Below are 25430 nucleotides of genomic sequence, written 5' to 3'. Positions count from 1 at the left end.
GCCAGTATCTTCTCCCAGTTGTCTTTGGAAGTTGTGAGCTGTGACACCGAGTGGTCACCAGTAATTGAAGTACTAAAGTGTCAATTATTTTTTTCACAAGATTAAAAAAAAGCTCAAGACTCCAAATGTCACCCTCTTTTTCTAGCACTTCAAAATGCTGGAGAAATGGGATGCCCACACAGGTACAGTACATGTCATGACAGAGGAAGCAATTCCAATCTGTCTAGAGTTTTTGCTTGTGCCCACAGGCATGTACATCATGACAGAAAGGCTGGGCACACTGGGTGACCCAAGGCGTCCACAACCAGTATGTTATCTAGCCTGTCACCCTTGTAGAAAAGTCTCTTTCTAAGCTCACATTCTGGTTAAAACACATTGTCTAGCTGGGTGTGGTAGCTTACACCTGTAATCCTAGCACTTTGGGAGGCAGAGGCAAGAGGACTGCCTGAGCTCAGAGGTTTGAGGACAGCCTGGGCAACTTGGCGAGAACCTATCACTGTAGTAAATTAAAAAACTAGTCGGAAGTGGTGGTATGCACCTGTGGTTCCAGCTACTTGAAAGACTGAGGCAGAAGGATCATCTGAGCCCAGCAGGTTGAGGCTGCAGTAGCCGTGAGCATGTCAATGCACTCTAGCCTGAGCAACAGAGTGAGACTCTAATTCAAAAAACTAAAAAAAAAAAAAAAAAAAAAAAAGCAAAATCACATTGTCTGCTGCTCAGAGGATGGCACCCAAATCCATTAGCCTGGGTTCCATCCTGGCCCCAGTGGCACTTTTCCCTACCCCTTCCCTCCCCACTGACCCCAGCAGTCCCCAGCACCAGGTCCTTCAATGTCAATGCATCCACATGCATGTATTCCTCTGCTGAGAATGCTCTTCCTTTATGTCTCTAGCTGCCAACTCTGACTCTCCCAACGTTAACATCACTGCCTCCATGAAGCCTTCCAGAGGCCCCAGAGCCGCTCCCGCTTCTGTGTGTGCCACTGCTGACAGCCCCAGTCATGCTGTACTCTAAAGAATCAGTCTCTGGCTCCATGACCACGTGTCTCCTCCTCCAACATCTAACCCAACAGGTGCCCATAGAGGGCTTGCTCAACTATGGAGGTGACCCTCTGTGGCTGCCAGAAAATTGACACAACACCACAAGAATCAATTGCAGTGATCAGGCAGTGCTAGAGCCTTCCTAATATAGAAGATAAGTAGGCTGGGCGCAGTGGCTCACATCTGTCATCCCAGCACTTTTTTTTTTTTTTTAAGAGTTGGAGTTTCACTCTGTTGCCCAGACTGGAGTGCAGTGGCATGCTCCTGGACACCGCAGCCTCGACCTGCTGGGCTCTGGCAATCCTTCCGCCTCAGCCTTCCAAGTAGCTGGAACTATAGACTATAGACGTGCGCTACCACACCTGGCTAATTTTTGATGTATTGTAGAGACGAGGTCTCACCAAGTTGCCCAGGCGGGTCTTGAACCCGCAGGCTCAGGCAATTCTCTAGCCTCAGCCTCCCAGAGTGCTGGGATTACAGCCTGAGCCACCGAGCCTGGCCATCCCAGCACTTAAGCAGTAAAGGAAGAAGGGTCAGGAAAAACCGCAGGATTGAAGGAGCAGTTCCCTCAGTCCCTGTCCATGCTGAAGAGGCTCACCTCTGTCTTGGTACTGTCCAGTGGAAGGGTCACTCAAAGCAACCGAGAGACCTGCTTGTGTGAAGAGGTAGAGGTTTATTGAAATATAAACATTCGAGAACAAGTAAGATAGAAGATAACCACAACATATACAGACACTTGCTGCGAAAGACATCTGAGGTATTTATCCACTGCCTAGGCTACCATGTGCTACCATACCTTTCCTGGTTAGAATAATACAAAATGGGGAGGCGGGAGAGAGCTGCCCTGCTGCCTGCCTGCCAGGTGGGCATCAGGACTACAACTACAGGGAAAGCACTGCTTGGGCCAGGGTCCCACTCCAGGAGGACATGCTGGCGCCCCGCACCTTGGGCTTCTGGCCAAGACCCTGCTGTTGTTCTTGAGGGCAGTGGGGGCTCACTCAGAGTGTGAGATCGGGCAAGCTGCCTGGGCAAAAGGGAAGGATTCGATGACCAGAAAGACACAGTGGGCAGTCCCTGCCTCCCTGCGTGGGAAGAGTCCATCCTTCGTGACCAAACCCCTGAGAAAGACACACTGGCCAGATGTCTGAGACATCAAGTGAGTCCAGAGCCAGCCACCTGAGCTCCTCACTGGCACCAGATCCCAGATGCTCTGCTCTGCCTAGACCTCGCAGCTGCCTGGTGGGTAAGGCTTCTGAGGCCAGGAGAGGGCCAGCCTCCATGGATGGGGCTGTGTGTGTGTGTATGAGTGTATGTGTGTGGGGAGCGGGGGGTAGGGAGGGAAAGAAAGCAGCCCGCCAGGCTGAGGTATCTGTTGTGTGCTCAAGCTTCTGATTTCCCTTTCCTTTCCTAGACAGACCTGAATACCAATCACACCGCCAGTAAGCCTCACGTCACGCATGGCGTCTTCCACCGCCACAGCCCAACAACATCACAGTGGTGTTCAACTGAACACTTCGGGCTTACTTGCCAGAGGTGGGCCTTGTACAAGACTCACCTCTTCTCACCAACACAGGAGCAAGCTGCTCCAGCCTGGGGCCAAGGGAACAGACGAAACTCCCTCAGCACCTCCTCGGTCCCCTGGGCAAAGCCCACGGCCTCCATGACTTGCCTGTGACCTGAGCTGGGAATGCTGAGTGAGGGGAGATGGCTTGCCCCCACCCTGGTCAGGGGGTGGGGGCATGGCAGGAAACGGTCAAGGCCCCTCTTCAGGCCCTGAACACAGCTGAGTGGGCCTCCCCTCTCCACCTCCCCACCATTGTGATCCCTGAGTCATCCCCCCCCACCCGCCTCCCCTGCCTCCTCACTGGGGTTCTAGGGAAGGGCCAGAGGAGCTGGGGTACCAAATCACTTGTTTGGCTTTGGGGGTGATCTGTTTTCATTTCTTTGGTGCTACGTTATTATAACAACAATAAAAATTTTAAAATAAAAAACGAAAGTCAGCAAAACAACACATATAAAAAAGATTTCAGAGATGCAAATACTTCCTGAAGAATAGAACATCAATAGTTACAAATCTGAGGTATTTCAATGACCTGACATCGGCACGTTGGGGGATGGTGAGGCTGAGATGGTCCCATAAAAAGAAGGGGGGGAGCAAGGGACACATGGGCTGTTCTTGGGAGAGCTGGCCAACTAGGGCGAGTGGGGAGCATGAGGTTTGGGGGCATCAGAACAGAGTCCATGTGAAATGGAGGCCAGAGCCTGGGCAGCCCTGAGGCTCTGTCTCCCCTTCAACAGACACCTCTGGGCCCTGGGACTGAAGACTGACCTCATGTATTCTTTTTTGGGACCAATAAAAGGGGAATATGGGACCCTGAGGACTGACTCAAGACCTGAATTTAGGGGACCCACACCCCGGGACACAATTGGTAGGCAGGGTGGGCTAGGAGGCCCACACCACACTCAGCGGAAGGGCCATGAAGGCATGCGCTTGGCTCCTAGCAGCCCCACCTGGGACTTAAAAATGGGGGGATTGAGCAGGGGAAAAGACTAGTGACCCAGGGGTCATGGCAGAAGGGCAGGGAAATAAATTAAAGGGGAAGGGATGGAGGGCCTCCAGCCCTGTGACGGCTGGCAGATTGTCGATACACTGTGCCCAGGATGGGAGGGGCCGGGAACCCTGGAGGAAGCTGGACGCCCACAAACCCCCGCCCAGTGCTCCAGCACAATCCCTGATTGGACAACGCTGCCCGTCCTGCCCCTCCAGCCTCTCCCTGCCCCCCGAGTACAGCAGGACCTGAATGGAGCCTGGACAGACGGACACATCCATCTCTCCATGTCTGGCCAGAAGGTGTTCGACGAGAGCTCCGTGAGATGAGGTAAATTCTGTGCATCAACTTCCTCCGCTCTTGGCAGGAGAGTGGGGAGTGGAGGCTGGGTCCTGCCCGTCAGAGGGACCAGCTGGTAGAGGGCTCTGCACTGGGGGTGCCCCGGGATGAGGTAGGACTTGGTGAGCAGTGAGAGCTGCTGCTACTGCTGGCGCTGCTGCCGAGGCTCTGGGGAGCTGAGCCCGCCAGGAGGTGGACCACGGGCTTCTGCGCAAATAGCACACCTAGGTGGGAGCAGAAGCAGTGTAGGCCGAAGGCGTGGAGGGGTTCACTCAGCTCAGCCAGGAGTGCTGCTGCCTTCACCCTGTGAACAGCTCCACGCAGACACTATGGAGGAGCCCCCAGGAGAAATCCCCTAGCTGCCCTGCTCTCAGGTGCTGATGGGCCGGGAAGAGACAGACAGGTCGACAGAGTAATTTCGCTGAAATGTTATAAATGTCCTGAGACAGGTGTACTGAGGGTGTTACTGGAACACAGAGAGGGTTTTGTAGGACAGGGCAGGCTGGTCAGGAAAGACTCCAGAGGAGGATGTCCCTGGGCTGAAGGAAATTCAGTGGCCAAATGAAGAAGGAAACTAGGTGTCAGGCACAAGGAACCTGAGGCCAAGACAAGAGCACAACAGGTGCAGCCAGCTAGGGCCAACACAGGCAGCTTGGACTGACTCAGGGGTGTTGATGGCAAGGCCATGGCAGGCCCTCATGTGCCCCAGACACCTCGCCGGCTGACCCAGACTCCTGCCCCTGGGTGAACAGGTGGACAGTGCTCTGACCCAGGTCTGTGGCCCCATTCATCAAGCTAAGAGTTGACTGGATTTGTTCCCAAGCTCGTCCCTATACCAGTGAAATGGGAGAGAGAAAAGGACAGCCGTTTCCATGAATGCTAAGTCGGCACCTTGGAAAGACTCGGTAAAGGAGCTACACCAGCCAACCAATCAAAAACTGTTGCCATCTCAGGATTAGGGAGAGACAACAGTGAAGAGTGGGGAGAAAATCAAACACGCAGGCGGATTCTGCTGCACCCATTTGTCTTGCCTGGGTCTCCATCATTCGTCCACTTGACCAATGAAAGAACGAGAATTGCTGGGCGCAGTGGCTCAAGCCTGAAATCCCAGCACTTTGGGAGGCCGAGGCTTAGAGGACTGCCTAAGTTCAAGGGTTCAAGACCAGCCTGGGCAACTTGGTGAGACCTCATCTCTACAATAAATCAAAAAATTAGCCAGGCGTGACAGCACACATCTGTAGTTCCAGCTACTTGGAAGGCTGAGGCAGAAGGATCACCTGAGCCCAGCAGGTCGAGGCTGCAGTAGCCTTGAGCATGTCGCTGTACTCTAGCCTAGGTGAGAGAGTGAGACTCCAACTCAAAAAAAGAAAGAATAAGAATGATGAGTCATGTAGCAGGAGCGTGTTTTACAAAAAGGAAAGGAGACCTGTGCCTCGGGAGACCTGGACTCGGTGGACACGGATGGGCTCTCAGTTAATGAACCAACCTCTGTTCTAAGGCTTTCTGTCGCCGTGGAGGAGACCTGTCATCCTGTAATAATCCACAGTCTCTTCCAGCCTGCAAGGACCAGTCTACTTTTGGAGCCCTAAGACTAGGTCAAAGGAAACCCCCGGGAGGGGTCGGATACCAAAGAGACTGGCTGCCATCGCGTGGCCTCACCTGCATAGGTGGTGCCGTCAATGTCCACGGACATGTTGATGCTCCCAATGCTGCTCGTAGTCAGGTTCAGCGCAGCAGCCGAGGCCTCTGCTCTGTCTTCTGCTGGGAACAGGGAGAAGCAGGCCAAGTCAAGATTTCCAAGCACTCTGTTGTCTTCTCTGCTGCCTGGCCACCCCGGCTAAAGCCTCACGCCATGAGAAAGCATCTCCGTGATCTTCTCCTGAGCATGCAGTCTGGCAGGATCCTAGGCTTCCGGCCTCTGTCGATGGCCCTTGCCACTGAGTTTGATCATCCAGTGGCACCACTTTCCAGGTGATCGAGAAACCCTACCTGAGTACCAGCTACATAAAGGCCTAGGAAGTCAGAGACCAAAAAGGCCCAGTCCTTTGAAGACTTAGCCTCCTCTTCCTCTTGGTTATGGGTCCCTCAAGGGGAGAGGTCTACGTCCCCAGCACCTGGCCTCCATGGCCACCTGGGCAGCTGGCGACTGTGGAAGGCTATGGGCACTGGCACACAGGGCCTCGGCCTGCTCACGCCAGACCCTTCCAGCCAAGAACCCTTTCAGGTGAGCTGCCTGTTCTAAGGCACCTGGCTCTGAAAGGGCTGCTCCCACCCAGCTTCCTCTCACTCCTCACCAGGGGAGGGGGGAGGGACTCCTGGGATCTGCACCAGCTCCTCTAACACCTGCTTCTTCCCACACATGCTCTTGTTTGCTCTGAGATGGAGTCAAGGGCACAGATAGCAAAGAGAACTTGAGTGGAGGAATGGGGAGCAGAGGAACACGGGGAAGGATGTGTGGCTCATGAAGGGGAGCACTAGAAATATGTGGAGGGGAGGGCCAATTATGCTGCTGGACTTGCACCTCCTCCTTCCCTCCAATATTCCTGAGGGTCACTGGCAGCCCCGTGTGCTGCCTGCGGCCGCTCAGCCCTCATAGAGACTCAGGAGTGATAAGAGATCTTCCTCCCAGACCTGGCCACAGTGCCCTCTCTTGCTACATCCGGTAAAGTGCCAGGTGAAGGCTGAGCCCTTTAATTTAGACAGATCAAAAGGCTGGAGGGAGAGAGAAACACCTGCTGGCTCTGGAGGTCTTAGGCCCCTCCTCCTTGAATAACTGCTTTTCCTTCTTGCTAAAGAACAGGGCGCTGCCCGAGGCAACTCATGGTGCCCTAGAAAAACACCTCAACCTGGTGAGCTGGGGTGTCAGCAGCCACAGAAACTGCCTCTCCTGGTTTCTAGACCCTTCCGGGGCCCGGAAGGAAGAGCCTGGAGTGTATGCCTCACCACTTGCCTCCCTCCCATCCCCCCAGTCTCAGGAGCCTGGCTCACCCCTGCCATTGATCCTGATCTTCATGGGCAGCTGGCGCGCCATGCTGAAAAAGTTGCGCTGCAAAGCCTGTTGCACCAGGCGCTGCTCCTCCTCTGACAGCCTTGATGCCTTCTTCTCGGGAGGCTCTCCAGACTCTAGCCGCTCCCGCAGCTGCTCCAGTGTGGCCGTCCGGGTCCCGGCCTGCTGACCTGCCAACGTCACGGGCACAGCCAGGCGGTTTGGCACGGGCACTGTTGTCACTGGGACTCCATCACCTGCGAAGGAACTGGAGCTGGACCAGTCTACAATCAACCCTCCCACCCAAAAACCCCAGTCTTGGACGTGGGTTCCCTGCCTCCTTCCTCCCGCAAGGGCCCTGCTGACCTTTCCTGAGAGTGGTTGCTGGGGGTATCCGAGGGCTACTGGTATTGGTGCCACTGCCAGAGCCAAGCCCAAGGATGGGGAAGCGGATCTTGGGTGGGGAGAGAAGGGCAGGAGACCCAGCGGTGGCAGGAGCAGCAGCAGGTGAGTAGCCGAAGAGAGAGGAGCTGTAACTGGGCCGCCGACCCTCCCTCCGGTTGCCGTCGATGGCTGCCTGGAGCTCGGCTGGGGAGCTCAGGGCTTTCTTCTCACACTCGTAGGCATACAGATACTTCATGTACCTGCCGGAAAGGAAAAAGAAAGGAGAATCATCTGGAATGCAGCACCAGCAGCTGCCTGGTTTAGGTGGATGGGTCTCTGCAGTCTCTGCTGGGCAGGCGCCTAGAGCACAGGATAGCAGCCTTGATGGACTTGGCAAGAAAGTCCAGGATTGCCGGACACTCCACCCCAGGCTCCTCTCACTGCAATGCCATCCTAAACACTGCTCCAATGTGAAGCATCGTTCATTAAGGGAAACAACATCTTGGTTAAAGTTTTCACATTTGTTATGGTGCCTTTCTAGTGCACTGGAGAAACGAGGCTCATGTTTTACAGTCTTTCTGGCTCCTTCGTCTCCTCACTATTCAGTCAGGCTGGTCAGCTGAAGCATCTCCTCCAGGTGTACACAGGGCCTGGAGATGTTGTTCTTTGTATCCTATGTCCCAAGAAGCAGTTGGCTACCCAAGAACCTTGCCATTCTGGCAACAGCTCTGTCCCCAACTTCTGCTGGACCAGTTCCAACAGATAAAACCCTTTTACTTTTCAACAAGGCCACAACATGCGGCCCAACTGATATGCTAGCTATTCATTACATATTCTGCACAGAGCAACTTCCAGAGTTTTCCAGAAGACTAGGTTCCCCTCTGGCTCCCATTCTCCAGTGCTACTCTTGGTTTCACTACTTCCATCACCGTTGTAATTAACTCAAATGGTGACAAAAACAGGTTGCCCAGCCAATGGCGCCTGCCTTCCTCTGGGTCCTTTGTTGCTAGGCAAGCTGAATGTCAGAATGTCAGGTAAGAAGGGTCACTTGGGGTGCAGGTGCTGTCTGGAAGACAATGTCCTAGAAAGTGTGGACTTCTGAGACAGAAGTCCAGGTCTCAAGCTCATTACTGGCTGCATTGTCGTGGCCAAATTATATAACCTTGAAGACTTAAGTTTCCATAATCTGAAAAATGGGGACACAACTGCTTTAGAGGGTAGACTGTGAGGCTGAGATGAAACAGAAAGGCAAAGTCCCAGCACACAGGAGACACTTGGTAATGGCGGTTCTTCTTATTACTTGGTCTCGTGAGGGATTCACCTCAGCAAGCACCCCACCGTTTCAGGAATTCTGCTCTGCTCATCTTGCTAATTGCACAATGGCACTTCCTTCCTTCCTTTCCTCTAGGGCAGAACACCCCCTTCTCCAGCCCGGCCTTCCTTCCCACAGCCCTGCCCACTCACTGGGTCCTGAGGGTGAAGGCGGCGCTGGTGATGGACGTGGGGAGGTTCAGGCCCTTGGTGATCTCCCTCCAGATCTTCTTGTTGATGATCTCCACCAGGCCCCCCTTCTCAGTCACCAGCTTGTACAGCATGTACAGGTCCAGGATCTGCTTGGCCATGATGGGGATTCGGTTGATGGGAGTCCCTGTGGATGTCCAACAAGGCAAACAGAGGGCTGGGTCATCATCAAGCTGAGAAAGAAGAATCTGTGTACACCCACCTTAAGTTGAGAATCTTAGGAGTGTAATTTGACTCAAATTCCCCAACCTGAATGCCATCAGACTAGCTGTGAGTTCTTTGGGATGAGCAAAACAGGTCCAACTCACAGGCTGTGGGGCCTTTGGCAAAACACGTTAGCCTCTCTGGTCCTGTTTGCTCATCTGTAAATAAGGCCGAATGAGATGACATCAGAGAAGTTTTTTTTAGTTTTTGCTAACAGTACAATTCCAGACTAGTTCCTAATGAACTGGCAACTTACAGCCTCTGCAGCCTTCAGACTCCAATCAGTGACTGCCTCCCTGGCAAGCCTTTCCCTGGCTCCCTGTCTAGGCTCCCACCCGGGTAGCTAGTTCCCTTGGCTTGTCTCTGGTGCTCCCAGCACAGGCTGCCCCAGTGTGCTCAATGGCATGCGCCTGCTTTCTCCTTTCCTGTGGCAGGACGGAGACATGGTTTCTTTCTCTCCTGCCCCGCCACGTCGGAGTGGCTGCTGGACACACGGGTCTCCAGGGGGAATGAAAAGCCACTCAACCATTCTCTCTCTCCACTAATCACTCCACCCCCTCCCTGGCCTCTCAAAGAGGGAGGGTCAGAGCTGCTTCCGCCCACTGGCCCTGAGGGGAAGTGAGAGAAGCCAGGGACTTGATTAGGAAACCTGGCCCTGAGCAGGAAGGACTACTAATGAGCACCAGGGGACCAGGGAGGCGGGGCCAGCCCTTTCACAGGCTGGGATGCTGGTCAGGAGGCGTGATGGATGACTGTCATGTGGCAGCCGGGATTAATGATCTGGAGGTCAAAGGGGAGAATTCCACAGGGAAGGGTCACCGTCCGGGGCAGGGTATGAGACTTGTTGCCTTTTGAGGAAACTCCTTTTACTGTACACAGGCCCAACCCTGCCAGGGCTCGCGGAGCTGCTGCTGGATGTCAGGCTGGCTCTGGCACAGATGGGCTGTTTGTGCTCCTGCCACTTTCTTCCCCTAAAGGAGGGCAGCCTCACCACCTCTCCTATAAGATGGGCATGTGGCACTGCTGTGGCAGGAGCAGGCCTCTTTTCTAAGTGTGGAAAGGGGGCCGGGCTTGGTGGCTCATCCTGTAATCTCAGCACTTTGGGAGGCCAAGGCAAGTGGACTGCCTCAGCCCACGGGTTCGAGACCCACCCGGGCAACTTGGTGAGACCTCGTCTCTACAATAAATCAAAAAATAGCTGGGCGTGGTAGTGTGTGCCTGTAGTTCCAGCTACTTGGAAGGTTGAGGTGGAAGGATCACCACAGCCCAGCAGGTCGAGGCTGCGGTGGTCGGGAGCATGCTACTGCACTCCAGTCTGAGTGACAGTGAGACTCCAATTCAAAAAAAAAAGTGTGGAAAGGGAGTCACTAATCTCAAAGATCTTTGTCTTGACCAGCTGGTCTTTAGAGAGCCAAGGATGGAGAGGTCCTAGAATTAGATCCACAAATTCACAGATGAACTACCAGAGGATTGCTGGCATTCTCCCAAGGTATAGCCCAGGTGCTGGTGCCCAGCCCTATGCCACTCTGGACAGTAAATCTTCCCCTGCTCAAAGCCTTGTGCAGACCTGGTTGTGGCAGGACAGGTCAACACCCACTTCCGAGACCTGTCTGCCCAGCACTCTCACAGCCTTGAGCCCATGCCTTCCATGGAATCACCTGGAAGGTCTGGGAGAGCCTCTCAAGGTTCCCTAAGCTCACATTTCCAGAAGCTTCCAGAATGTCTTTACATGTGTGACCTGTTTGCTTCCCAGTTGGAATGTTCACGCTGGGCTCACCTTCACCCCCCTGAATGAGTTTCCTTTGCCATCACTTGCATTTCCTCAGCAAAATCATCATTCTGAGGCCAGGCAGAAATTTCAGCATCAGCCCCGGCTCCTCTTCTCTCCTCATCAGCACTTTTAGGCTGTCCGGAGGCTCCACTGACACCTCCTCTAAGGTGCCTCTCAAAGGCATCTTCCTTTTTGGCCTGCAGCCGCCGCCCTGGCCCAGGATCTCATGAGCTTTCAACTAGATGCCTGTAGCAGCCTGTCATCCACTTGCTCATCCTGCACAATGCAGCCAGACAGTGTTATCAAAATACCATGTTTACCATGTTATTCACTTCCTTGTTTAAAAACCTACAGAGGCCAGGCATGGTGGCTCACACACGTAATCCCAGCACTTTCGGAGGCTGAGAGGGCGGACAGCTTGAGCCCAGGAGTTCAAGATCGGCATAGGCAACATAGTGAGACCTCATCTCTACAAGAAAAAAATTAGCCAGGCATGGTGGCATGTGCCTGTAGTCCCAGCTCCTCAGGAGGCTGAGGCAAAAGGATCACCTGAGCCCAGGAGGTCAAGGCTGTAGTGAGCTGTGACTGTGCCACTGTATTTCAGTCTGGGAAACCCTGACTCAATAATGAAATGAAATAAAATCCCACAGAGACTCTTATTGCTTGCCCATCCCATCCCACATGCCCAATTGTGTGACCCATGCTCCCAGCACCCCCTTAGAAGATCACATTTATTTTCCAGCAAGTCCTAACAACTCACTCTCGCCCCATCAGCTGGGCCTTCTGACAATCACCTTCAAACCAAGTTCTTTTCTGCTTGGTTTTTACTTCAGAAACGGTCACCATTCACTTGGAGGCAAGCCATGTGAAGAGGATGCGGACACCAGGCTGCTCACGTGGTTTTTGACTGGAGACAGGTGTGAACATATATCCTGACAGATTTTCCAGTGTGCTTCACACTGCCTCTGAAGGCAACTCCCCAGAGAAGAATTACAGATTCATTCTGAGTAGTCACTGGACTAACTGTCAAGCCGGGTGAGATGGCTTCTCTGAAGGACGACATTGCTTAGATGTAGAAACTTCATAGTCACACAAAGTGACTGAGTTGGACCAAAGCTGCTTAGGGCAAGGGGCACAGTGGTAGATACAGGACCCGAGAAGACAGGAAGGGTCAAAGCAGTATCTGAAGTCAGGCTTACCTAGCCAGTAAGTGGCCTCTTCCCAGCTTCTCCAAAGGGAGACAGACTCTTCTGGGAATGGTCACCCCATGCCACAGAGAAACCACAGGCAGGAGGTGCACTGGAATCCCTGTGGTGGTCCCTGCGGCCCTGTTCTGGGTATACCAGGTTCTTGCTTTTCCCCTCATTCCACAGTGTACTCTCCTCACTTGAACCCCAAGCCCTGGGCAGGCACCCTGGTTCCAGAGATGCTGCTGATGAGGGAATCGGGCACTTTCTCCCCTGTGGCTGGCCCTCTTAAACAGTTAAAGGGGCTCCCAGTGCTGAGGTGATTCCGAGGACTGGCTCGAGATGACGGGGTGGGTTTCTCACATTATCCGGATATTCTGGCCACAAAAGCCTGCCCTGGCTCTGATTCTTCTAACAACTAAGAGAGGCAGAATCCTCAAGTTAGTTTGTCTTGGCATTTTGCTTTGTGTTCAATGGATCTGGTAGCCATGCCCTTGTCCAAAGGAGAGTCCTCTATGAAGAAAGAGAAGGCCTTTTAGCTAAGTTTACCACCTGAATGAGAACCAATGGGAAAATGGGTAGATTGGGTCTCAGTATCCCAATTTGTGAAATGAGAAATCTAGACAGGATACTTTCCATTCTAAAGGCTTATGAGTCTATAAAAAAATTAAAACAAAATTGATAGTTGGAATCATAACCAAAAGGTAGGTGACTTGGTTTTAGGAACCTGCCCAAATTATAGAATAATGCTACCAAGTGACCTTGAAACAGATGGTTTGGGAGCTTCTCTGTGGTTTAAGTTCAGGTTCGTGAAGTTCATGTCCACAAGCAAGGGCTCCTTCCCCCGTCTTTCAGGGAAGGAAGTAGGGGGATCTCTGGCCTGCTCTCTGGGCTGTATCATACTTTCCACTAAGGAGGCTCTTCACCTGAGAGGCAGGCCTTTGTCCACAATGCAACAGCAAGCTGCAATGCACCAGAAGGCAAACACTCACCGAAGAGTTCTTTGTGGGTCACCGGCATTGGCCCCACAGGATCCCAAATCCCTGCCCCCATCCCGCCTCCCAGAGGGGGGTGAGCACCTGATGGAGAAGCCTGTGGATTGTCAGTCACTGCTATCAAAGCAGGAGCCAGGATTGAGGGTAATTAATCATGCTCTCTCTGACAGGAATCCAAGGCCTTATCTGCACCCCAAGAAGTACGGCTGGTCTCCAGTTCCCTCCTCAATAAAGGAGATTGACAGTTGCAACAAAGAGGCCCCTTATCAGATTTCAACCAGGGAGCCTGCAGCCAGGGGACATTAGGATGTGAGAGACTTTTATGAGGGCCATGGACCCAGTGAAGCTGGTGGGACCCCTAGGGCTTTAACCTTTGTTGGTGGGAATGCTGCTAGGAGCCAGAACTAGCATCAGAACTGGGATCAGGAACTTCAGCTCAGATGTGGCAAAATAAAATCTGCTCCTGGCACCCTTTCCCTTTCTACCACTCAGAGGACAGAGATGTAGCTGGGGGGTAGGAGAGTGAGGGCAGAAGAGATGGCCCCTTCTGGTCTGGAGACCAAGATGGGAGACGGCAAGAGTGTTGGAGGGAAAGCCACTTTCTCCCCATCGCAGAGAATGGGCAGGCTCCACTGAAGGCCTGAAGCAGTCAGGAGGGGACCCCAGGCGGACTCACAGGCTGCCTTCCTGCCTACTGCTCAGGGGTAAGGGCCCAGGACCCAGGGCGTGGCCCTGCCAAGGACCCTCGCTGCTTTTTCCTGGCTTTGAAAAAGATCATTAATCATTTCCACAGCCTTACTGTCAAGAGAGATGACCAGGAGCCCTGAAGAGTTCAGAATCACATTAAGCAGGCATGCGCACAGGCAGGTGGGCCTCCTGGCCAGGCCTCACTTGAACCTCAGGTTCACACATTCCCTCTCACCCTGCTCTAGTCCTGCTCCTCAGAAACAGGTAGAGAAATGACTGATTCCTTCCTCCCCCCAACTTGTTTATGTAGAAAATACCTCCCACTGGGAACGGGGCAGCAGGGCCTGGCAGTCTGCAATGCAGTTTGTAGCTGGACTGTTCCAAGACAGACCAGGACAAGGATGGTGCCAATGGACTGACAGTATCCATAGCCCTCCACCTCCAGTGCCCACCAAGGGGTATGACTTACATGTAGTAGAGTGCAATGCTGTTAACTGCACAGCTCACTGGAACTGTACTTTGTATGCACCCATGGAGCCACCCCTCAGATCAAAATACAGAACATCCCCAGTGCCCCAGAAAACTCCCCCACGCCCCTTCCCAGTCAATATCCACCCTTCACCCTGGAGACAACCATTATTCTGACATGTAGTGTCTTAAATTTATTCTCAGTGCAATCACATAGTATATATCCTCTTGTGTCTGGCTCTTTCGCTCAACATTAGCTATGTGGGTGCCATTCCATTGTGTGCAGCAGTTGTTCATGCCTTTTTATTGCTGTGTAGTATTCCACTATATGACTATGCCACACCTGTTTATCCATTCTACTCCTGATGGTCACGGCATTCTTTCCAGTTGTCAGCTATACTGAATGTTCTTGCTGTGACTTTCAGGGAACACAAGTACTTGTTTCTGTTGGGTGTACCCCAGGAGTGGAACAGTGGGTAAAGAGGCAGCACACGCTTGAGTTTAGTAAATATCACCAAAACCATTCCCCAAATGTTGTTCCCATTTCTACCCCCATCAGCAATGGATGGAAGTGCTAGCTGCTGTATAACCTGGAGGGCCAATTTCAAACTCATTACCTTTTTTGACACTCCAGCTTGGATTAGTCTCTTCAGGCAAAGTTCAACAGACATGTAGTGTTCTACTCTGCTATGGCTAATAATACAATTACAGCTATGGCTAATAATACAATTACAGCTATGACTGTGCCACCTCTTTCCTTAACTACCGTGTTCAGAGAAGATGGCCAAGGAGTCAGCAGGAGGTAGATGGTGGGGTCTTCTCTGCTTTGCCTATTGCTGGGCCCCAGACCTGGCCGGCATCCCCAAGAGAGGGGTAGAAGGCCAGGCAGGGGCACACCTTGAGGGCTTTTTGGCCCGCGCAGTCTCTGCTGCTGTCTGTGCCGCTAGAACTTGAGACTCAGCAGTTTCTGCAGAGTAAGTGCATAAAACACACATTTCAACTTTTCCCATCCCACCCTTTGGTCAATTTACTGAATATTGGCTCACTTTGGGACAAAAGAGGCAAAACGATCAAATAACTCAATTTTACCATGTGTTAGAAGTACCAATAAAAGATTTCAAAGGGGAAGAGGCTACATTGAATGACAGAAGTAGGCTATTCAAATTAGTGTGACTTCCAAAAACCAGGCTCCCTTCCCACTACCATGGATAACTGGGTATTTACAGGGGATTAAATTACTATTTTAAAAATGGAAAAAAAATTAGGTGCAATAATTCACACATCTGTAATCCCAGTACTTTGGGAGGCTGAGGTGGGTGCACTGCTTGAGCCCTAAGAGTTTGAGACTAGCCTGGGCAACATAACGAAATCTTTTCTCTATAAAAAGATCAAAAAATTAACCAGGCGTGGTGGTACATGGCTGTAGTCCCAGCTACTCGAAATGCTAATGTTGGAGGGATCACCTAAGCCAAGGAGGTTGAGGCTGCTGTGAGTTGTGATCATGCCACTGCACGCCAGCTTGGGTGACAGAGTGAGACTCCGACTCGAAAAGAAAAAAAAAACAGTATACTTCTCAATAGCAGCAGGATCACCTAGAGAGAAGACAAGATATAGCCTCGGACAAAGGGCTAATCCAGAGACAAAAATTTGCATTTGAGACTTTCATTTGGGGATAAAGTTAAAAAAATGAAGTTCCAAAGTCTATTTCATCTGACAAAGACAACATTTTTTAGTCTACCGGGAAGGGTGTCCAGGGCACAGACCATTTACTGCAAGATACAAAAAATATATGAGAAACTGCCTCCACCAAAAGGCAAAGCAATATATGTCACTAACATTTCCTTGCCTGAGATGGATAGATAAGCACACAACAGAAGGAAAAACACTCACACTACACTTTGAAGCAGACCAAGCCCTTTTCCCACAGTAAATTCTTTGTATATACACCATCAAAAACAGATCCAACAATCCATTTGGGAAAACCAAGGTCAGCTTGCAGCCTTGAACAGAATTGGTGGGGGTAGGAGGGCAGCTCTACGAGTGAGGTCTTGACAAAACTTGCCTTTCACATGACCACAGAGTTCCTTAGCCTGCTGTGCCCAGATGGGATGGGGCAGGAAAGGAGAGCCTCGCTTGTGGGCATTCTGGGTGTGCCTCCCATACCCCACCCCATCCTGCTTTGATGGATGGCAGCTTCTGTGCCACTGTGAGTTGTGACATCTGCTCCTTCCTGAGAGACAGGCCTGACCCTGAGAGAAGACCCTTCTAGCACACAGAGTCTTACCCTGTGTTAATCAGTAGATGCTGTCAGAGCCCCTGCTGGACAGTGGCCTGCGGAGGCAAGCCAGCACTCTCTGGGGGGACTGAATACTGCAGGAGAGACAAGGCTTGCCTGCCACCCCAAAGGGGAGCGATGGGGTCACTGGTGCGAGGGAACAAGCTTCTCAAAAGGTCATGCAGGGAAAGGAAAGCGCGCTGGCTTGGAAGTCATGGAGCTGAATCTGCTCCGTGGCCTCAGGTAAGCCATTTAACCTTGGAGCTGATTCCTCATGGCTGCAGGTGACAACCTTTGCTCTCTCCACCCCAGAGCTGGTGCTGTGGGGAGCAGCAGATCAGATCATGGACTGTGTAAAGTATATAGGATAATAATAAAAATAACAGCAAAATCACCATCTCCATCACTCTTTAATGAGACCACACTTCTGTTTCACCTCCCAGGGAACAAACTTTTCTTCCTCACTGATGAAGGAAAAATTGAATTGCTGATACACAGCCTTTGCTTAGTAGACTTAGAAATTAGTCCCTCCCCTTGGGCACTGGAAGATAAAATGGAAAATCCAAGAAGGAATAACATCTCAGAAACCACCCGCAGGGAGCTAAGTCAGTCAGACCATTCAATTTAGAGCTGTTGGGCTTTCTTTTTGGCAAAGAAACGTGTATTTTTGCACACATAGACACACAGAGCAAAAGGTGAGCAAAGGGGATAAGCTCTGAAATCTAGCCTATCTTTTCTAGAGAAATATTCTCTAGGATAACTTGTTCAACTGAATTTGGCTTCAGCCAGCAAAAGAGGAGATACTGCCGGGCTTGGTGGCTCAGCCTGTAATCCCGTGCCTTTGGGAGGCTGAGGTGAGTGATTTGCCTGAGCCCGCAGGTTCGAGACCCGCCTGGGCAGCGAGACCTCATCTCTACAATAAATTAAAAAATCAGCCGGGTGTGGTAGCGCATGCCTGTAATTCCGGGCTACTCGGAAGGCTGAGGCAGAAGATCACCAGAGCCCAGCAGGTCGAGGCTGCGGTGGCCGGGAACGGCCACTGCACTCCAGTCTGGGCGACAGAGTGAGACTCCAACTCAAAAAAAAAAACAAAAAGAGGAAATACTTTATTCAGCAAGCAAAGAAGAGCAGCATTGGGTCTCTGAGATTCTTGGTGTAGTTTCACACAAGTATTTTGATAGAACATTGCTAAAGGGGCTTTTCTTCTGTTGTTTTGATCACCAAGGTGGCTCAACAGACATAATCATGGACACATAAATACAGAGAGTAGAAACTTCCAAGTTGACTCTAACTGAATTTCCTCATTTTATAGAAAAGGAAACCATGACCATCGGAGGGGAGAGACTTTGCTCAAGAAGGTGAAGAAGGGGGCAGGGCACAGTGGCTCATGCCTGTAATCCTGGCACTTTGGGAGGTTGAGGTGGGAAGACTGCTTGAGGCCAGGAGTATAAGACCAGACTAGGCAACACAGTGAGATCTCATTTCTACAAAAAATAAAAAATTAGCTGAGCATGGTGGCATGCACCTGTAATCTTAGCTACTCAGGAGGCTGAGGGAGGAGGATTCCCTAGATCCTAGGAGTTTAAGGCTGCACCAGAGCAAGACTTCCCCCTTTTTTTTTTTGAGTCAGAGTCTCACTTTGTTGCCAAGGCTGGAGTACAGTGGCACACTCACCATCAACGCAGGCTTAACCTGCTGGGCTCAGGCGATCCTTCCACATCAGTCTTCTGAATAGCTGGAACTACAGGCGTGCACCACCATGGCTAATTTTTTGATTTACTGTAGAGATGGGGGTTTCACCATGTTGCCCAGGCTGGTCTCAAACCCATGGGCTCAGGCAATTCTCTTGCCTCTGCCCCTCAAAGTGCTGGGATTACAGATGTGAGCCACCATGCCCAGCAAGACCTCATCTCTTAAGAAAAAAAGAAGCCGGGCTCAGTGGCTCAGCCTGTAATCCCGCGCCTTGGGAGGCTAAGGTGAGTGGATTGCCTGAGCCCGCGGGTTCGAGACCCGCCTGGGCAGCGAGACCTCATCTCTGCAATAAGTCAAAAAATCAGCCAGGCGTGGTAGCGCATGCCTGTAATTCTGGCTACTTGGAAGGCTGAGGCGGAAGGATCGCCGGAGCCCAGCAGGTCGAGGCTGCGGTGGACGGGAGCGACCACTGCACTCCAGTTTGGGCAACAGAGTGAGACTCCAACTCAAAAGAAAAAAGAAAAAAAGAAGAAAAAAAGAAATTCCTGGAGAAGGGAGAGATGCTAGTCCTGTCTTTGCACTTCTCAGCCCAGAGTTCGTTCCACAGGCCCCATGGGGTGCACCATTTCCCAAGGCTGCAGAGCCAGGGAACCTGACAGGGCACTGCCTGGATCCACTCCACTCCCCTCCCCTCATGTTCCTCTCCTGGCACATTGCTCTGCTGGTTGGGGAGGGGGTCACTGGGTGAAAGTCACCCTGGCCTGGCCTAGAAACCAAGGTGCCTGGGCTGAAAGGCCCATCTGCTGCAGTCAATTCACCCAAATGTGTTAACAAGCGAGAGACACAGCACAAAGCAGCAGTTACAGCCTGGCCGGCTCCCACTGGACAGCATTTTATCACCTGCAGCTGCAGTCATTCGGCTGCCTGCTGTGTGCCGCCTCATTCAGAGCCCTGCCCAGAGCCCTGCTGCTTCCTCTGCAGGTGCAGCCTGCTGTGTCTAAGTTGCCCGCCCCACTCAGCCCAGTTGAGCGACACCAGACCTTTCAAATACAGGCTGTTTCCAGTAGTGGCTCCTGCGAAATCTACGCTCATCCTTCACTTGAGTCCTGGAGCCTGAGTTGCTGATGTGCTGCCATGTTTATGAGGCTTCTCCTGAGTTCCGGCTAACAAGATCTACCTCGAGTGCCCCAGACACTCCATTTCAGGACTGACAAACACATCACAAGTGACTAGGGGGCCCCTAGTCTCACCATTCTGTGAAGAGCAAAGACAGTGAGCTCGACATGATTAAAAGTGCAATCTTGGGTAACCCCTTCGGGTCCCCTCCCACTGTGGAAGCTTTTCTGTCCTCTCAATAAATACTGCTTTCTATTGATAAAAAAAAAAATGCAATCTGCTCCAGCCCCCATGAATCACCCACTCTAGTTTAGACTACCAGACAAGAGCTTTCCAGGAAGATCCCTGGGAATTCACACTGTCCTTCTGCCTCAGTCTCTCCCCACAGCCCAACTACACACTGCCAAAGCAAGTTTCCTGAAAGCCCATTTTGGCTTTCAATGATTTGATCAAGTCTATAGACTAAAGTGCTGACTTACTTGGCCAAACACGGCTCTTCAGAGTCTGGTGCTCACTGACTCACCCAGGACAGCCCCTGGATCTGGATCACCAACAAGGGTCCTTCCAACTGTGCCAAGACCACACATGCCACAGCGTTTCTGCCTTCACCTACAAGACTGCCTGACACATGGGAGCCACATCTCCTCTCAGAGGCTTCCTCTATGCTCCAGCCCAGGGTGGGGTCCCAACACCCACTCCTTTGGTTCTCAATCACACCAGTCACAGGAGGGGAGCTCCTGATACCACATGATACAGGCCCACTCTCATGTACCTGACTGGAGGTAAAATGGTTTCCATAAGTTTTATTCTGCAAAGAAAATTTTAGATTTTTTTTTTTAAGTATTTGAATCAGGGTCTCATTTTGTTGCCCAGGCTGCAGTGCAGTGGCATGATCACAAAGCACCACAGCCTCGACCTCCTGGGCTCAAGTGATCCTTCTGTCTTAGCCCCACTAGTAGCTGAGACCACAGGCGCATACCACCACACCTGGCTAATTTTTGTTATTTATTTATTTTTTTTGTAGAGATGAAGTCTCACTATGTTGTTCAGGCTGGTCTCAAATTCCTGGGCTCAAGTGATTCTCCCACCTCCCAAAGTGCTGGGATTATAGGCATGAGCCACCGCACCTGGCCTCTTTGATTTTTTTTAAAAACAGCCCAGCAAGTTAAGAAAAATTTTAGATCTTTATGCTCTTTCCCATCCTTCCATGGCTGAGGGTCTCGATAGGGGACAATTTTATCCTCTAGGGGTCACTGATGTGTCTAGAGACATTTTAGCTGTCATGACTGGGGGGCTGCTATTGGTATCTAGTGAGTAGAGGTCATGGATATTGCTACACATTCTACAGTACACAGGACCACAACACAGGACTGTCTCATCCCAAAAGTCAACAGTGCTGAGCCTGAGAAACCCTGTATTAGAGTAACAGGCAGCAGCTGGAACAGTTTCCCTTCTATTGGCGATACCAGCAAATAGTAAAATACCTGACATAAGTGCTGAAGACAGGACAAAGGCTTACTCAGGACCTGAATAAGCATGAATTGACACTATCCAAGGGAGTCACTTACTCCTGCTTTGGGTTCACTGAGAAGCACACTAGACAGCAGTCTGGCAGTCCAGCTGCTGCAGAGGAGCAGGCTGTGCAGCCAAGATAGTCCCCACTGCTGACTCAGTTACGGGCAGCTGGCTGAAGGCAGCAGGTGCACCCAAAATCTCAAGGCAGCTTGGCTGCCCTGTGCGTGGCTGGCCGAGTTAGGAAAACTAGCAAGACTGTTCGTACAGCAAACATGTCCTATGCACCTTCTTGCCTGGCGCCAATAGTACTGGGGACACAAAGGAATGACAACGTGGCTGTCCTCAAGGAACTCCTAGGCTAGTGGGGACATACAGTAGTAAACAAACAATTACCGATCTTCACTCTCAGTTTGGCTGCTATAACTTCCATTTTCTTTTAAAAATCCTTCTGGGAAGGGAGAAAAACAATAAAGCAGAAAAGAGCGCAGTGGCGATCCACTGCTGATTACAATCTATATTGCTATGACAGCCCCTCTGAGACGAGATCTGCTCCTGGGTTTGCACCAGCTGGGCTTGTAGAGCTTGTAAATAATTAAAAGGTAATTGGAAGGGAGACCAAAGTATTAAGTGGATTTCTCTCTCTCAGGGCAACCAGGGAGTTTCATGGCTGCCCGTCACATTATCTTTCAGGATTATATTCTTGTTTTTTACTGACACATGCAGCTCCAGATAACAGTTGAAGGAGTAAACTAATTAGGGCTGCTTAGACTGCTTTGATGGGCTTGGAGATTGGGGGAAACCAAGAATCAAAACTTTCAATTGCCTTTTAAGCAAACCAGCAGTAACAGGCATGCTACCAAGAAGGTAGTAGGCTTTGGAGGGAAAAGAAAGGAGGGAGATAAAGAGGAGTAACTCAGAATATGTAACTGCTGGGGGCTGCCATCATAGCTCAGCCTGGGATAAAGAGCAGCATTTCATTCCCAGGTCTCAGTGAAGTTGCTGGCACAGACACCAAGGCTGCAGAATCCTGGTAAGAGGCTGACAGGAACAACTCTCCTACAGCTTTGTCCTAGGTGGGGACAGAGATAAAGACACACAGGCTGTGAGGACCTTCTCTTAGAGGCTAGGGTCTGGCCATACTTCCTGAGGGTGCCCAGGCTGGTGAGCCCATTGCTGTGACAGGACATAAAGCCAGGAAATTGAGTCACTGGGCTCAAGACTCAATCACAGCACAGTCCCCAGTGGAGATACCTACTGGGGTTGGAGGAGAAGCGAGGAGAGGAGGACAGAGAACTGAGAGGGCACATCATAAAGCAGATACCCATGACCCCTGCCTACAGTTCAACTGCAGGAATGTTCCACCCAAGCTAGGGGATACAAAAATCAAAAGCCAATGGATACAAGGAAAGAGTTGGCATTGCCTTTCCAAGGATTATTTCAAACTCTCCCTCAAAATCCTAACAGGCTTCTCTCCTTTCACTTACCTTTCTCAGTCTCTGTAAGACAAGAGACCAACAGGAGACCCCACATGTTCCTTTAAGTGAAGCTCAGGGAAGCTCCATGGCTAAAATACAAGTATATTTGAATCTGAAATGACTCCAGAGACGAAAATAAGGCAGGACCAAATGTGGATGATCATTCCACCCATTTTCTGTCAAGGCCCTCTCTGCCTTCTTCATTCTGGCTGTTGATTATTTGGTTAAATCCAGAACCAATCAGCAAGGAATACCTCTTGTCCTCCTGGACTAGGATGGGGGAGGAAGGCTAACAGTGACCAGCACACAGTAGGCACTCAAGCAGGTGTTCACTGAATTGAAATAATGAGCACACTCACCCCTCTTCTGCATGAAGACGAAGAGGTCATCCAGGAACTCTTTTCTTTCAGGATCACCGTCCAGTTCATATAGCTGCAATCCCGATCCCAAGAAAAAAAAAAAACAATGAAAAACCCCACCTTGCTGTAAGAAGTCTTATACGCAAAATACTACAACAATTTGAATAACTACAAGTGGCTCAATGGCCACCTCTGTCCTTATTCCTTGGGGATCAGATACAGCAATCAACCACAGAACTGCCCCCATCTTTATCACAAAGGAAGAATTACAGACCTTAGCAAAATCTCGAGAGATTTCTCTTCCCCGGCCTCCATCCGCGTCATCACTCCAGGCCAAACCACCATTCTAAAGGGGACAAAACACAAAGTTGACAGAGACAGAGGGCAAGGCGATCATGTATGGGAAGATGAAGACCCTCAGCAACTGCACTATCCTGGCTAACACTGTACAAAAGACTGACCACTTCTGCCACCTGTACAGCGACATCTTTTTTTTACTTTTGATTATGGTTCCAAAATAAGAGGAAGTCAGGTAGAATTATCTCTACTTGGAGAAGGGTGGGTGTCATTTACAGTTGACAATTCTGGAAGAGAAGGACACAAAGGCCCAAGTTGCTGGGAACATTCTCACCCCAGCTGATCTTCCAGAAGCCATCGCTCTGACATATGTACTTCTCTGCAGAATGTGAAGATACCTAGCCTGGTTTCCTACACAACACTCTACGTGGGACAAGGGCCAAAGGGAGCAGCATCTAGATTGTGGAGTTGTGGTCTCTCCACCAAGCTTCACCATTAGAAGCCCTAAGCCTAGTGACAAGAACTGTGACAGGAGGCCACCAGAGCCTGAGATTGTTCCCAAGGTAAAGGTTGTGCTGCTAGGGTGAGAGTTGACTTTTATTAGAGAAACAGTGAAAACCTGAGCCTGATTTAATCGATGAGGTTAAACCAACACCATTCAACTAAGCAGAAAGACATGGTGACTATTCTTTAACTGCTTCCTACCTTCACTCAGCCAGGCAACTCTTACTCCTAAATCAGGTCTCCTCCTGTGAAAGCCTGCCCTTCACCCATGCCTGTTTCTAGCTCAGACTTCAACATGTTACTTTGGAAGTATCTGTCACCCCCACCATATGGTAAAATCCTTCAGAGCAAAGTTATCTTATTTATCTTTGTCCCCCAGGACAGAGTACACTGCCTGGCACACCAATTAAGCACCTCTTCAAAAAATATACAAATCTGTGCTAGTGGGGAGATGAACTCTCATAGTGTAACTATACTGTTCATCCTTGACCCGCTGGTCAGCAGAGGAAAAGGTGAACTGGACACACCGAGCCTGTCACACCATTTCTCCCCCAGGACCACAGGGACATGCACACAGAACACCCAGCAGGTTGGCGTACGTATGTGGTGAGGGAAGGACATGTGGAGTTGGGGAGCGGAGGTTTCTTGGGAGAACATTCTTTGGATTGCGCAGAGATCTTGTTCAACACCATGGCAATACAATAAAAGCCTGGTCAAATTCCATTCTCTCCTACCTAACCCTTTAATAAAGCTTGCCCGAGAGCAGGAGGCATTATTCAGTCATATTCTGGGGCTGTACTTTCCTTCCCCTACTCAAAGTGGATGTGGTGGTGTTTTCTTTTGTCCAGTTCCAAGTTCCAAACGCAGACTCACTTTCTGAGACCAGCAATTCAGCACCAGTAAGGTGGATATAACCAGGAAAAAGTGACACCCTGTCAGTTGATATGAAACAGGTGACACCAAATCATTTCCCTGCTTATCTGGTAAAAGCTTGTGTGAGGCAGTGCTTAGTAAATGCTAGCTGACTGAGAACCCATCATCTCAAAGGCAGACATGGTGAGGATCCTTCCTATGGCAACTTCAGCTCAGGGACACCAACAAACAAGGAGGAGGAACATTTTTTTAAAAAGCAAAAACTAACCTCACATTATAATTACAGTCACCAAAAATCTGGTGTCATCTGGTGGCAACTAGCACAATGAATAATCAAGATGAATGATGCCTGTTGGGTCAGCAAAACCAGACAGAGCTACAGGCCACTTTCAAAGGATGCAGGAGGTTGCCCTAATGCCCAGTGATTTTGTTTGAGCCAGTAATTCCTGCTGGAAAGTCAATTATCCCGGGAGCGCCTATCGGCTGAAAGACATTTAATGGGGGATCATTGCCGCTTCTGTTATGTCAGCTGTTTACTGCGGGGCTCAATTCCCAACTCACTCTGGCCAGAGCTGAAGCTGATCTCGTTCACAGGAGGATTCTTTCTCTATAAGCCACAAGAGATGAAAACACCAGTTTTTTTGCTAATTATAGTAACTTCCAGGCACTTAGAATCCCACTCAGAAACTATTTAACACTCAGTTGGGTGGAGAGGACAGAATCCACAACCTAGAAAGTCAGACAGGGCTTTCCACAGTGGGAGAGTGTGTGAAAACAGGCATGCTAGTGTGACCCTGTGTGAGCAGTGTGAAAATAAACACCCAAGTGAGAGCTCCAGGAACAGAGAGTGTCTGGCAGGGTGGGGGCTGGGGCCCTCAGGCCCTCTTGGACTGTAAGAGAATCGAGCAGCAGGATGATGAGGCCCTGCCCAGCCATGGCCCACGAATTGTGACCCATGTGGCTGAAAATGTCTCTAGCTCAGTGGCTACAGAGGACAGGGAGACTTGTCAGAGAAAGACAGAAATGAGACACGGAATTCTTTGAACAATTCCACTGTTTGACACACTTCACAGACGGGAACTGTTACTCTATTTAAAGAAAATGTGGGGAAAACAGTTGCCCAGCATGGCGGTGTGTTCTTTTGTCCAGTTCCAAGGCAGGAATGGGCAGTACCTGGTTAAAATATTCAGCCG

The 25430-nt window shown here is 50.7% G+C and overlaps 1 protein-coding gene across 3 annotated transcripts in view; it reads right to left on the bottom strand.

Annotated features, from left to right (window-relative positions):
* Positions 1 to 1695: 1695 nt before the first annotated feature.
* ARID3B (AT-rich interaction domain 3B) overlaps positions 1696 to 25430 on the bottom strand; it is a 51002-nt gene continuing 27267 nt past the window's right edge. The window contains exons 3-9 of one of the 3 annotated variants that reach the window (XM_008069119.2): positions 22838 to 22909; positions 22564 to 22636; positions 8763 to 8946; positions 7281 to 7558; positions 6917 to 7171; positions 5588 to 5689; positions 3195 to 4152 (exon numbers count right to left, since the gene is read on the bottom strand). In XM_008069119.2, coding sequence (XP_008067310.1) covers positions 3989 to 4152; positions 5588 to 5689; positions 6917 to 7171; positions 7281 to 7558; positions 8763 to 8946; positions 22564 to 22636; positions 22838 to 22909 — 1128 coding nt within the window. In that variant the 3' untranslated portion in view covers positions 3195 to 3988. Of the gene's footprint in view, positions 1885 to 3194; positions 4153 to 5587; positions 5690 to 6916; positions 7172 to 7280; positions 7559 to 8762; positions 8947 to 22563; positions 22637 to 22837; positions 22910 to 25430 lie in introns of those variants that run through there. The other 2 variants (XM_008069120.2, XM_008069121.2) reach the window with 2 other exon arrangements.

This window comes from Carlito syrichta, unplaced genomic scaffold (assembly GCF_000164805.1).
Source record: "Carlito syrichta isolate Samal-C Ts95f unplaced genomic scaffold, Tarsius_syrichta-2.0.1 Scaffold311826, whole genome shotgun sequence".
NCBI classification, from domain to species: Eukaryota; Metazoa; Chordata; class Mammalia; order Primates; family Tarsiidae; genus Carlito; species Carlito syrichta.
Note: the sequence above shows the minus strand (reverse complement) of the source record. Positions and strands in the feature narration are given on the sequence as shown.